This window comes from Bos mutus, chromosome 15, assembly GCF_027580195.1.
Source record: "Bos mutus isolate GX-2022 chromosome 15, NWIPB_WYAK_1.1, whole genome shotgun sequence".
NCBI lineage: Eukaryota > Metazoa > Chordata > Mammalia > Artiodactyla > Bovidae > Bos > Bos mutus.
In genome coordinates this window covers 61,342,193-61,356,517 of record NC_091631.1, presented here as the reverse complement: position 1 = coordinate 61,356,517, position 14,325 = coordinate 61,342,193, and the positions used below count along the sequence as shown (strand labels likewise).

The 14,325-nt window shown below is 36.6% G+C and overlaps 1 protein-coding gene across 1 annotated transcript in view; it reads left to right on the top strand.

The window, feature by feature from the left end:
* The window catches only part of DDX10 (DEAD-box helicase 10), a 313,415-nt gene that overhangs the window by 174,041 nt on the left and 125,049 nt on the right, over positions 1–14,325 (top strand). The window contains exons 15-16 of the mRNA XM_070384255.1: positions 177–338; positions 14,237–14,293. Coding sequence (XP_070240356.1) covers positions 177–338; positions 14,237–14,293 — 219 coding nt within the window. The remainder of the gene's footprint in view (positions 1–176; positions 339–14,236; positions 14,294–14,325) is intronic.

Below are 14,325 nucleotides of genomic sequence, written 5' to 3'. Positions count from 1 at the left end.
ACTTTACTGTGACTTGCTCACTTTTATTACAAAGCTTGTTTGACAGTTTCAGAAATATAAATTGTAAGGCAGAAAGTATGTATGTGCACCATTTCAAAGTCATTCTGCAAATGCAAGTGGCATTCTGTTGGTGTTCCTTGTCTCCTGCCTCATACTCACCTTTTTCCTCTCTGCAGTTGGTTCAGCAGTGGCCACAAGTGCAGAAATCTGTTTCCAAGGATACTGAGGAAGAGGACGACGCTGGTGGTATCAACCTAGATAAAGCAAAGGAAAGGCTTCAAGAAGAGGACAAATTTGACAAAGAAGAATATAGGAAGAAAATTAAGGCAAAGCATCGGGTAAGCTTTCTATCTTGAATGAATACTGAATGAAATTTAATATGTCCTAAATATATTTAAATGTTCATTAGATATTCTTTAATAACCAAGTTACTTTACTATTTTCTTTAGCACTTATTTTTCTGTGGCTATTTTGTTATTTTATCTAGTCTTTTTTGCTTCTGCTGGTGGAGTCTTTGTATACTACTAAGTGGTTTCTGAGAATGTCACCTAAATCTGCCTTTGGTTGAGGTGACCCAAATTACAGTGATTTTTTTTTTTTTTAATAAAGTTCTAATTTGGAGATAATTGTAGTTGTACACTTGTTAAAAGCTGTATTTTAACAACTTGTATAACAATGTGTAGCTCTATTTCTATAACTTTGTCATTTCAAGAATATATATAAATGAAGCTATGTAGTATATAGCCTTTTAGGGTTGAGTTTTGTCACCCATCATGAATCTGTAGATTCACCTAGTTCTGTGTTTGACCCCTTTCTTTCTGTTACTGAGTAGTGTTACATGGTGTGGATGAAGCACAACGGTTTCATGTTTCACCTATTTGAGCAACATTAATATTATTTCCAGTTTGAATTTAAATCTTTCCATAAGCAATTACTTGGCAATAGATATAATTTAAATTTACTAAATTAAGAAAAAAATAAGGAAACTTTGTGAGAACGAGTGCTTCTATATAGGCATATGCCCTATTGGCCTTAAACTTGGCCTTAAACTATTATCCTTAAAACAGAAAGGGTTACTCCATTCTGGCCTCTCATGATATTACTGTCCTTTTGGACTACCTAAAAGTGGACCTTTCACTAGATAAATGAGTCAATTAATGAACTAAACAGATTTACCTTTTTAAAGAAGTTTCTGTAGTATGCCCTTGAGACAATGAATGGTCTCAGGGTAACACAGTATCAAATGAAAGAATCACTGCTGTAATATTAAGTTCTGTATCAAAAATTTTCAAGTCGTTGGATGTGGTCATTATTAACCATATCTATATTAACCATTATTAACCATAATAATTAACCATATGATCATTATATATCCTGTGGTCAAAACGATAGGTTTTGACTCCTATTTGACCTTGTTATTATTTAATGATCCAATAAGTTGTTTTTAATAGTACAGCAGATCTTATTTCTTTAAGGTTTGATACAGCTTCACAGTAGCAGTTAATGAATACGAAATTTAGTTCTTGAAGATAGCTTTCAGGGATGAAAATGAATGGCGAGGAAAAACATTCCATAAATATGGAGAACAAACGAACCTAAAATATACAGGTTGTAGTTTGAGGGTATAACGAAGCATTTCCGTCATTGCTGCTTTTAGCACAGTACTTTAAATAGAAATTTGATGTTAATAATTTGTTGCTAAAATTTTTAATAATGCTGAGTATCAAGCAGCTTGTCAAGTTTCTGCTTAGAGTCTTCTTAAAGTATTTATCCAGCATAAGAACATTTTACCTTTATTTTTAAATTGTAGTCAGCAGTAAAAAGAAACCTGGAGAATTTACATTAAGTAAAGGCTCCCCCCACCCCCATTTGCTTCTTCCCTTTTTCTTATTTTCCCTTTCACCCCTCTTCCCAATGTGTGGAAGTTACTACTATATCTGGGTTGTGGAATATTGTTTCTGAAATATTTAGGAACTTAATTTCTCAAGTTACTGTTGTATATGTATTACACAGTGTTTGTGTGCTAGGCTCTGCCTTAGACTGGGAAGATGGAATATATAATATACTTGATGTTGGGGCTTCCCTGGTGGTCAAGTGTCTAAGACTCCACGTTCTGTGTGCAGGGGGCCTGGACTCAATCCTTGGTCAGGGAACTGGATCCACATGTTGCAACTAAAGAACCTGCATGCTGCAGTGACGATCAAAGGGCCCAAGTGCTGCAACTAAGATCCAGAGCAGCCAAATAAATAAAAATAAAAAAATAAAATATGTGGGTTCTATTCTCAGGAAGTTTATAATTAAATCATGGTTAACTTTGAACATTCAGTCACTGCATAGAAATTTTCTGTGCTCCAATTTTTTTTTTACATTAAAATTTTTGAAATGAATAATATCTTCATGTTTTCCAAAGTCAAGATGATAAAGTTAATGTTGAGAAGTCTTGCTTCTGCCCATAGCTGTCATTTTTATTCTTGCCTCCACCTCAGAGGTAAATTTTTATTAATTATTAATGTATCCGTATAGTTTATGCAAAGACTAGTAAATAGAAATGCATATTCTTATTTTCTCCCTTTGTTACATTCATACTACAGTATTCTACATTACTGTAGATTGTTCTATACTTTTTTATTTGCAATTATTTTTGAGACTTTACATAATTTATTTTCTTTGCACCATTGTTAAAACATACCATATGACTTTAAAACTATCACTGTGACTGTCTCACAGCAAGGTTGAAGAGAGCAGTTTGGGGCAGATACAGTTGGGAGAGAAATCACGAGAACTTTACATGCTACTGCTTTTGAACCAGTTCTCTGTAACTAAAAGAGATATAAGATCTTTTAAAAACAAGTTTGTTGTTTAAAGCGAAATTTGTTGTTTTATATAAAATAAGGATGTTCTGCACAGGGTAGCCCATGGCATACTTTCTATATTGGAGACTGAAAATATTATGCAGCCTAAAAAGAGCACAAAGAAAAAACCAGAGTAATCTTCCCTTTATTCAGCTTAATGGGAATGCGACCTGGCACAAATATGATTCGTTTCTTGGTATTTTCATCGGTAAAATTATTATTTAAACAAATTTAAGTATTTGTATATTAAATTAGTGAAATTTCATGTTTTTGAACACTTAGTTTGTTTATTATAATAGCATACATAAGATACAGTGTGCTTAGTCTCTCAGTCATGTCCAACTCTTTGTGACCCCATGGACTGTAGCCCACCAGGCTCCTCTGTCCATGGGGATTCTCTAGGCAAGAATACTGGAGTGGGTAGCCGCTTTTCCAGGGGATCTCTCTGACCCAGGGATCGAACCCAGGTGTTTTGCATTACAGGCGGATTCTTTCCCAGCTGAGCTACCGGGGAAGCCGTAAGATACAATACAGGTGCTCAAATCAGTTATGTACCAACTGACCATGGACTGGATTTCTACCCAGAATGCATATGTATTATTATTTTTTTTAATAATAGGTTTTAACATTTGGCATAATGTTTGGTGGAGAGAATGTTGTGCTATAACAAGTTGGAATACTTGCTTTGAAGTCCTAGCATTACCTAGTCCATTTGGGTCACCAGTCACCAGTTTGGATTGTACTTTCCTATTCTGAAAATTGAGGGAAAGATAGTAGGAGTTAATAACAAGTGATTAGAGAGATTCCCCTGGCTCTGTGTGTATAGGTAAGATGTGAGAATAAAGTGAAAATAGAACTCCATAAAATCTGTAACATAATTCTGTAATTGATACATATTATGACACATATAATATTTTGAAAAAGTGTCAATTTTAGAAGCTTTTATGAGATTAAAAATCTTTCAGCATGTTTAAAATATTTCATGATTATATTTTTGGTTTAGAAGGGCAAGATAGTTAATATAATAAATGAATTTAGTCGTAACGATCCTTTTTGAAAGTAATTGTTTTTTCCTACTGTTTAACAGCCTGACATGATAGCTTTGAAAATGTACTCCGTTTTTGTATGTGGGTCTCAGCTGCTCATTTATTCCCACATGTTATTCCTCCATGTTATTACACCTGTCCTTGACTCATATTTTTTCATCTACCAAATTCTGAAAACTGTAATTTCTCCTATGACTCAAGTAAATATCTTTGTTGTAAAGATTTATAGCAAAAAGTAAATAAAAAGGAAGAAATAAAGATGATACAGTTTATGGCCTCACTGGGAATGGAATTCAGCTGCTCTTTTGCTGAAACTTGGCCACTCACTCTGGAGACTTCTGGAGCCCTTGTGTAACTCCTTTGGGTCACCCAGTCAGCATCTTTATTTTTCTTTATGAGTCTTCATTTTAGCCATTAAGCATCATTTTCTTCTGAGACCATTTGGGTCTTCTGCTTTCTCTGGCCTCTTGAAACTGTTTATCAGAAGTAAAATTATAGCAAAATTTATTTTTACATATAAAACCATTAGTAAATGAAGTTGTAAATACAAAAGCACTGCTTTTGCACAGAAACAATGTGTTTGCTGATAATTCAGTTAGAACTGAGAAAGATGGGCCATGAATCATACCCCTGAAAGGTTTTTTACTTAAATGGAGTGAAAATCTGCTCTGTGGTGTGTCATCATTTTTACCTCTGAAAGATAGCTTCTGTTTGGTGTGATAATATCTGTTACAATAGCTGAGAGTGGAGAGAAGCGATTCATTATGAGGTTCTCTTTCATTTCTTTGAAATTTGCTTTGAGTGCTTTATCCATTTGGATTGTGTATTTAGATGACATGTCAGAATGTAACTCTGGACTGTTTGCAGAGTTTTCTGGATTCTACTTAACTACTAGCATGAATATTACTATAACTCACCAGGGTTCTCTGTCCATAGCATTCTCTAGGCAAGAATACTGGAGTGTGTAGCCATTCCCTTCTCCAGGAAATCTTCCTGACCCAGGGATCAAACCCAGGTATCCTGCATTGCTGGCAGATTCTTTACCATCTGAGCCATCACGGAGGCTCTTTAGAAAGTTAAGAATTAAAGAGACTTCTTAGAAAATCTATTTTGTTTACTGTTTTTTACACAGAATTGAATTGGCATGGAATCCAGGTGTCTTAAACATAAATTTATCTATCAAGAAGGAGAAAGGTAGTAATCAGGTATTATAGGAATAGTAATAACAAGAACATTAAAGACAGTAGCAAGTAGCAGTTTGTTAACTGTGCCCGGCACTAAGCATTTTTATATTATATGCTAACCATTAACTTACGATATAAGTGATTTAGATTCATTTTACAGATGATAAAACTAAAACTTATAAGGGTCAAGTAAATTGTCCGAGGCCCCACAGTGTATCAGTTCAGTTCAATCACTCAGTCGTGTCCGACTCTTTGCAACCCCATGAATTGCAGCACACTAGGCCTCCCTGTCCATCACCAACTCCTGGAGTTCACTCAAACTCATGTCCATCGAGTCGGTGATGCCATCCAGCCATCTCATCCTCTGTCATCCCCTTCTCCTCCTGCCCCCAATCCCTCCCAGCATCAGAGTCTTTTCCAATGAGTCCACTCTTCACATGAGGTGGCCAAAGTATTGGAGTTTCAGCTTCAGCATCAGTCCTTCCAAAAGAACACCCAGGACTGATCTCCTTTAGAATGGACTGATTGGATCTCCTTACAGTCCAAGGGACCCTCAGGAGTCTTCTGCAACACCACAGTTCAAAAGCATCAATTCTTCAGCACTCAGCCTTCTTCACAATCCAACTCTCACATCCATACATGACCACTGGAAAAACCATAGCCTTGACTGGACAGACCTTTGTTGGCAGAGTAATGTCTCTGCTTTTGAATATGCTATCTAGGTTGGTCATAACTTTCCTTCCAAGGAGTAAGTGTCTTTGAATTTCATGGCTGCAGTCACCATCTGCAGTGATTTTGAAGCCCCCCAAAATAAAGCCTGACACTGTTTCCACTGTTTCCCCATCTATTTCCATGAAGTGATGAGACCAGATGCCGTGATCTTCATTTTCTGAATGTTGAGCTTTAAGCCAACTTTTTCATTCTCCTCTTTGACTTTCATCAAGAGGCTTTTTAGTTCCTCTTCACTTTCTGCCATAAAGGTGGTGTCATCTGCATATATGAGATTACTAATATTTCTCCTGGCAATCTTGATTCCAGCTTGCGCTTCTTCTAGCCCAGAGTTTCTCATGATGTACTCTGCATATAAGTTAAATAAGCAGGGTGACAATATATAGCCTTGACGAACTCCTTTTCCTATTTGGAATCAGTCTGTTGTTCCATGTCCAGTTCTAACTGTTGCTTCCTGACCTGCATATAGGTTTCTCAAGAGGCAGGTCACGTGGTCTGGTACTCCCATCCCTTTCAGAATTTTCCACAGTTTATTGTGATCCACACAGTCAAAGGCTTTGGCATGGTCAATAAAGCAGAAATAGATGTTTTTTGGAACTCTTTTGCTTTTTCCATGATCCAGTGGATGTTGGTAATTTGATCTCTGGTTCCTCTGCCTTTTCTAAAACCAGCTTGAACATCTGGAAGTTCACGGTTCACGTATTGCTGAAGCCTGGCTTGGAGAATTTTGAGCATTACTTTATGAGCGTGTGAGATGAGTGCAATTGTGTGGTAGTTTGAGCATTCTTTGGCATTGCCTTTCTTTGGGATTGGAATGAAAACTGACCTTTTCCAGTCCAGTGGCCACTGCTGAGTTTTCCAAATTTACTGGCATATTGAGTGCAGCACTTTCACAGCATCATCTTCCAGGATTTGAAATAGCTCAACTGGAATTCCATAACCTCCACTAGCTTTGTTCATAGTGATGCTTTCTAAGGCCCACTTGACTTCACATTCCAGGATGTCTGGCTCTAGGTGAGTGATCACACCATCGTGATTATCTGGGTCATGAAGATCTTTTTTGTACAGTTCTTCTGTGTATTCTTGCCACTTCTTAATATCTTCTGCTTCTGTTAGGTCCATAGCATTTCTGTCCTTTATCGAGCCCATCTTCGCATGAAATGTTCCCTTGATATCTCTAATTTTCCTGAAGAAATCTCTAGTCTTTCCATTCTGTTGTTTTCCTCTATTTCTTTGCATTGATCTCTGAGGAAGGCTTTCTCATCTCTCCTTGCTGTTCTTTGGAACTCTGCATTCAGATGTTTGTCTCTTTCCTTTTCTCCTTTGCTTTTTGCTTCTCTTCTCTTCACAGCTATTTGTAAGGCCTCCCCAGACAGCCATTTGGCTTTTTTGCGTTTCTTTTCCTTGGGGATGGCCTTGATTCCTGTCTCCTGTACAATGTCATGAACATCCGTCCGTAGTTCATCAGGCACTCTATCTATCAGATCTAGTCCCTTAAATCTATTTCTCACAGCGTATAAAAGCTTGCAAATAGTAGCCTTGGCATTCTTACCAAGGTCTTTCTTTCTCTACACACTGTTTTTAACCATGTAGCTGCTACCTATTTCATACCAGTAGGCATTCTCTTACGACAGAGTAGCTCTGAGGCAATGGATCAGAAGGTAGAGGATGACAAGAAGAGAGGAGGATTTTGAAGAAGGAATGACAAGTGATAGAAATTGTTCATATTTCAAGACCAAGATCATTGGTCTCAAAAAAATTTAGAAAAAAATAAGCATTGTGGTTAGTAGTTTAGTTTAGGACTGCATACTAACATCATATCGTAAATGTCATCATGGGGCGACATGTATCCAGTACTTAATTCTCAAACTGACTTAATGAGTAATAAAGCTTATTTATAGGGGGAACCGAGATTCTCTTCTTATTCAACCATATTCTTCAGTTCCCTTATTACCACCATTATGACCAGATTTATTATAAAAGGGATCTGGCCTAATACTGTTGAACCTTTGTATATAATTTAGAGATGTCTACCTGGGAGGTTTCTCTTCTTATTCTCATGAGCTTGTAGCATCTCATGATATTCATTTCATTATCTGGGTACTTGGGCTGTTTTTCATATCCAGCCTCCAAAATGAAATAAATACTCAAGATTTTATAGGGTTTATCAACTTTGTGGCAAGTCTTTGACCTGCTTATTATCTCTATTTTCATCAAGTTCTTTGTTTTATGGATTCTTAAAACACCACCATGTAGTGAGGTGGGGTGGTTATAGATGGATGGTCAGTTTAGCTGTAGAGGTTGAGGAGCGGGGGCAGAGTTTGGTGCTAATGGAAGATCATTTCATAGACTACAGAGATGAGTAGTGGGAGCTTCCTACAGGAAGCTAGGCTGTGTCTGTTTCTCCCATCCCTGTATACCCGGAGCTCACGACAGAGCCTGGAACATAGTAGTTCAGGAAATATTTGAAGGAACTGATTAGTGAATCAGTGTTTCTGTGTAAATTTATTTTTCTCCCTGTCTTCATAGCTGTATTGTAGTTGTTATAGATTTAAATGTGGAAGACCAGTTTTTTATGTTGTTTGGATGAAACTCTGTAGAATAGGTAACAGATCAGAGAACCTTGCTGTGTTCTTAGTTCTGGGGAGGGATTTAGAATCACTGGGGTTTTATTCTTGGAGGGAAGGGCGTACCTTCAGGCCAAAGATTATTGTATTGTAATAATTCTTTTTATTCACTTTTGTTGAGCCACTTTTCTTCTCTGAAAAAAGAAGTTCCTGTAATAATGAAATGAGGATCGATGTCGCCTGCTTTTTTATTTGACAACTGGGAGCTCCATTCTTAACTGACTTAGTTGCCTGAGATTCATTAAAATAGGTTATACACTTCCACCACCTCCTGAGAAACAGGGGTCTCCAAATCTACAGATTTCCAAGCACCATGGAATGAAAGTGGTTTAAATGTATAGTCCTGGCTACTATTGAAATTCATATTTCATGGTGCTCTCTTTTCTGGAAGCTGAGGACCTGTACTTTATGAGAAGCCAAAAGACATGTAGTAATGTCTATAAAGAAGTATTTTGTACCTTGAAATGTAATTTTTCATGTTTTTTTTTTGTCTCCTGGGAATTTGATTTTTATTATTGAATTTCATGACCTTCTTATCATTTGTAGCATGGCAGAATTAAAGGTAAAATTGTGCCTTCTTTTTGTTAGCATAAAATGCCTTTTGGTACCAATCCTAAAAATGAAATAGGAAAAGGAAAGATTTAAAATATTTCAACCACATAAATATGTGTGTTTGGGGTTGGGGGTTGAGGAACCTCAGTTACTGAATCTAATAAAATTCAATTATATTTTCCCCCTAATCATCGTAATCCAACCTTTTATTTTTGTCTTGTCATTTATAGCATCTATGATTCATATACTCATTTTTTTTAAAAAGGAACTTTTTTCCCTCTCTTAGCAAAAGAAAAATTTGTAGTTTTTTTCCTATATTAATTTCCCAAATTTTGGATTGCCGTAACTCTACTTTCTGTTCTCTGTTTAAAGACGGATGTTTACTCTTGCCTCTTTTCAGGTGGAGTGCTAATATAGCTTTTTAAGATAACAAAGAGAAGTTTTCTAATTTCCTTTTTGTGTCACCCAATATTAAAAGTTTGTTCTTTTCATTATACTTTATTTTCATGTCCTGGTCATGATCATTTCATATTTTAAAGGTTTTCAATATCCCTCATCCACCTGAGACTTGTGGCAGAAATCTTAAAAGGAATACTTATTCTACTCACATGCTCATGTGATCTGTGATAGCCAATTTAAATTTTGAAATTTAAAGAATTCTTCATTGCCTGTAATGAATTAATACTGCAGTTCAGTGGAAATTTGTTAATATGCTTTTTCCTGCTATGATTACAGTGACTAGATGGAAAACCCCAAAGAGAGATTGTGTTTACTTGTTTAGAGAGAGTTTTTCTGATGTGACCATATTGAGGTTATTCTTTGGAACTTTGAAGTGCCATTTTTTGATGCTCTGGTGTGTTGGGAGAAGGTCAGTTACTGAGTAATTACAATAGCAATTTGTGTGACTGTTAAAAGTGTTTAATTATCTGTTTCTCTGCACAGGAAACAGGCAAAAATTAAATAATGTATTGGGTTGGCCAAAAAGTTCCTTCTGTTCTTAAGTGAGGTTTAAGGACACATTTTTCATTTTTACCAAGAACTTTATTGAACAATGTAGTCACCATTTTGTTCCACTACCTTCTACCATTTTTCACACAACTTCATAATTCTGTCTTCTCAAAACTTTTTATATTTTTGAGCAAAGAACTATTCTATGTGCCTTTACAGTCTTAGAGGGAATTGAAATTTTTTCCATTAGAATTTTGTACAGACCGAAATAAATGGAAGTCGGAAGGTGCAGTGTGTGATGAATATCGTGAATGAATCAGAACTTCCCAAGCAAGCTGTATAAGTTTTTGCCTGGTCATCAAAGAAACATCTTGCATTATCCTGATGGAAGGTTATGCATTTTGTGTTGACTAATTCCAGACACTTTTCATCAAGTGCTTCTTCCGTTAGTCCAATTGGGAGTAGTACTTGTTGGAATTAACTGTTCGGTTTTCCAGAAGGAGCTCATAATAGAGGACTCCCTTCCAATCCCACCATATACACAGCATCACCTTCTTTGGATGAAGACTGACTATCCTTTGGTGTGGCTGGTGGTGGTTCATTTCGTTTGCCCCATGGTCTTTTTCGTTCCACGTGATTGTACGGTATCCACTTCTCATCAGCTGTCACAATTTATTTTAAAAATGGAACTTTTTTATTATGTTTAAATATAAAATCACATGTGGAAATACGGTCTAAATGATTTTTTTCACTTATGTGGAACCCAAACATCAAAGTGATTAACATAACCAAGCTGGTACAAATTATTTTCAGCATTTAGTTTGGATATTTTGAGTATGTCAGGTATCTCCCTTGTAATAATAATGTTGAGTGTTCTCAATGCTTTGATATGATTGCCATCAACTTTAAGTGGTCTGCCCAACTGTAGATATTATCTAGTAAGAAATCTGTAACACAAAACTTCATAAACCACTCTTGACATGTTTGATCAGTCATAGCATCTTCTCTATCCACTGTACAAATCTTTCTTTGCATTCCATTTACATTTTTACCTTTCTTAAAATGATGAGGAATCATATGCTGAATGAAAATATTGCTTGCTTTCTTCCATCTTCAATATTAAAATGACTACTCACCAGTTTTGGTGAGTTTTTTTTAATAAATGCATGCTGATATGACAGCTATCACAATTCAGTCTAAAAAAATTGTTTCGAGTGAAGTTAAACACAACTAAGCGCTACTTGAGCCATCTTATGGGAAAAAACGTTGGCTGTTGACCAACCCAATACATGAAATGCTATCAGCAAACGAATCCTGTTAGAATGAAAGACCCATACAGTTGTTGTTGTTTAGTTGCTAAGTTGCACCCAACTCTTTTGCAGCCCCATGGACTGTAGTCTGCCAGGCTCTTCTCTTCATGGGGTTTCCCAGGCAAGAATACTGGAGTGGGTTTCCATTTCCTCTTTGAGGGGATCTTCCTAACCCAAGGATCAAACCTTTGTCTCCTACGTTGGCAGGCTGGTTCTTTACCACTGAGCCAGGGAAGCCTACCCATGCAGTATGTATGTGTGAGTCACTCAGTCATGTCTGACACTTTGTGATCCTATGGACTGTAGCTTGTCAGGCTCCTCTGTCCATGGGATTCTCCAGGCAAGAATACTGGTGTGGGTTGCTATTCCCTTCTCCAGGGTATCTTCTCAACCAGGGATTGAACCCAGGTCTCTGGCATTGCAGGCAGATTCTTTACCATCTGAACCTCCAGGGAAGCTCATACAGTAGCAGACCACTGTTAATAATAAAAGGAAACGTAACATTTGGCTAAAGCATGTTGTTAAGCTAAAAACTATTCATATCGTTTTTGTTGTTTTGTTCAGTCACTATGTCTGACTCTTTCTGACCCCATGAACTGCAGCATCCCAGGCTTCTCTGTTCTTCACTATCTCCGGGTTTGCTTAAATCATGTCCATTGAGTCATTGATGCAGTCCAGCCATCTCATCCTCTGTTTCCCCCTTCTCTTGCCCTCAGTCTTTCCCAGCATCAGAGTTTTTTTCCAGTGAGTTGGCCCTTTACATCAGGTGGCCAAAATATTGCAGCTTCAACAACAGTGCTTCCAGTGAATATTCAGGGTTGATTTTCTTTAGGATTGACTGCTTTGTTCTTGCTGTCACAGGGACTCTCGAGTCTTTTCCAGCACTTAGTTCGAAAACATCAGTTCTTCTGTGCTCAGTCTTCTTTACGGTCCAACTCTTAACATCCATACATGACTACTGGGAAACCTGTAGCTTTGACTATACAGACTTTTGTCGGCAAAGTGACATCTCTGCTTTTTAATATGTTGTCTAGATTTGTCATAACTTTTCTTCCAAGGAGCAAGTGCCTTTGAATTTCATGGCTGCAGTCACCATCCACAGTGCTTTTGGAGCCCAGGAAAATGAAATCTGTCACTGCTTCCATTTTTCCCTTTTCTATTTGCCATGAAGTTATGGGGCCGGATGTCATGATCGTTTTTTTCAGTGTTGAATTTTAAACCAGCCTTTTCACTTTCATAAAGAGACTCTTCAGTTCCTCCTCACTTTTCTGCCATTAGAGTGGTATCCTGTGCAATGCAGGAGATGTGGGTTCGATCCCTGAGTCGGGAAGATCCTCTGGAGGAGAGCATGGCAACCCGCTCCAGTATTCTTGTCCAGAAAATCCCATTGACAGAGGAGCCTGGTGGGCTATGGTCCATGGGGTCGTAAAGACTGACACATGACAGAAGCAACTGAACACTACTGCTTCTCTCACTTTACTAAGCTCTTTAACAATGAACAGATTTGTTGATTTCTTCATCTTTTCTTCTGACCTTGATCCTGGAACTTGCAGATAATCTTTAGAGTATTTCCGTGTATAACTGCACATTGTTTAAGTTTTCCCTGCCCTTTTAGTTGTATGTTTTATTTGGAAGTCAAAGTAATAGCCATTTTCTCCAAAACTAGTGTAAAAAAGAATAATAATCTCAGAAAAGAATAACTTAGCATCAAGATTTATTTAGTGGGTATGACACATGAACAATTGCCATTTGAATTTGAATTTTTGTTAGTTTCACTTAGAATTTATCTTTCCTGCTGTGTGGTCTGAAGCTATGAAAACTCAATCTGCAAGTTCTGTGGGCTTTCCTCCTCTTTGCATTAATTAGATCTAACCTGCTTTGAAACTTTTTAATAAAAAAGAGTCTGTAAACCTAGGTGGGGTGTATAGTGTGGATTGTAGCAATTTCCTGCCCTTCTCAATGCTGTGAGCTGTAGAGCAACCTCAAGTCTGTCTCTCAAGTGTGTATTATACTTGGTTCTTGAATCTGCAGAAAGCCATGTGTAAAGAATACTGACAATGATAGATTGTCCGGACTGAAAAAACTTGTTAATTCTCACAATAGTGAATGTTTAATGTAAGAGGGAATCATGATTGCAGTTTCATATTACTTCATGAAAAAATTATTTGCTGTTTGCTCACTGTTTACATTGATCTGGTAGTTGATTGTATTTGAAATACATTTATATATTGTTAGCTATGATTTTGGATTGAGACTAGCATTTATATTGTTTTACCACTATTTTTTGAAGAAGAAAAGAGGCATTCTATTTAAAACAAATTTTTTTTCAACTTTAGCTTCATTTTGTTGTTTTGAATTTTATTATTATACATATCTGTTATTCTTATTTTGAAAATGTTGGTACTGCATTTTCTGCCTGTTTTATGAGCATTGAAAACTAATGGGGAAATTATAAAGCAATGAGAAAAAGTGCTTAAAAGAATAATATTCTGTTCTTCTTTTGAGAAAAATACTGCCACTTTTCTAAGAACCCCAAGGATGAGGGTTTTACATCTTTTATAAATTCTACTCTTAGAGGAGAAGGGAAATAGTCTTTACTACATGTCTTCCTTTTTATTTTAATAGCCAACATTGTGAACCTGTCATATGTCAGACATTGTGCTAGGCATTTGTGTTATTTTATGTAATTCTTATACCAATTTTATGAAATGTGTGCTTCTGTTATCTCCTTGTTTGGGTGAGAAAATGAGAGTAAGTTGCCTAAAACTGTACAGCTAATAAGTGAACTGTGATTTGATTACATATTTGGCACATCTTTAATGATTATGAAAACTGACACCAATCTTACAGTAGACACTTAATAAATATCTATGGAAAGGTAAATGTGCCTTATCCGGTTGGCTTAAGAAGAATTGTTATGAATGTGTAGTGAGATTTACACTTACTAGATAAGTTTACAGGTGGCTAATTTTCCCTCTCTTCTTGTAGGAAAAAAGACTGAAAGAAAGGGAAGCCAGAAGAGAAGCCAGTAAGAGACAAGCAAAGGTAAGGGCTTATATTTTAATGAGAAAAATGTT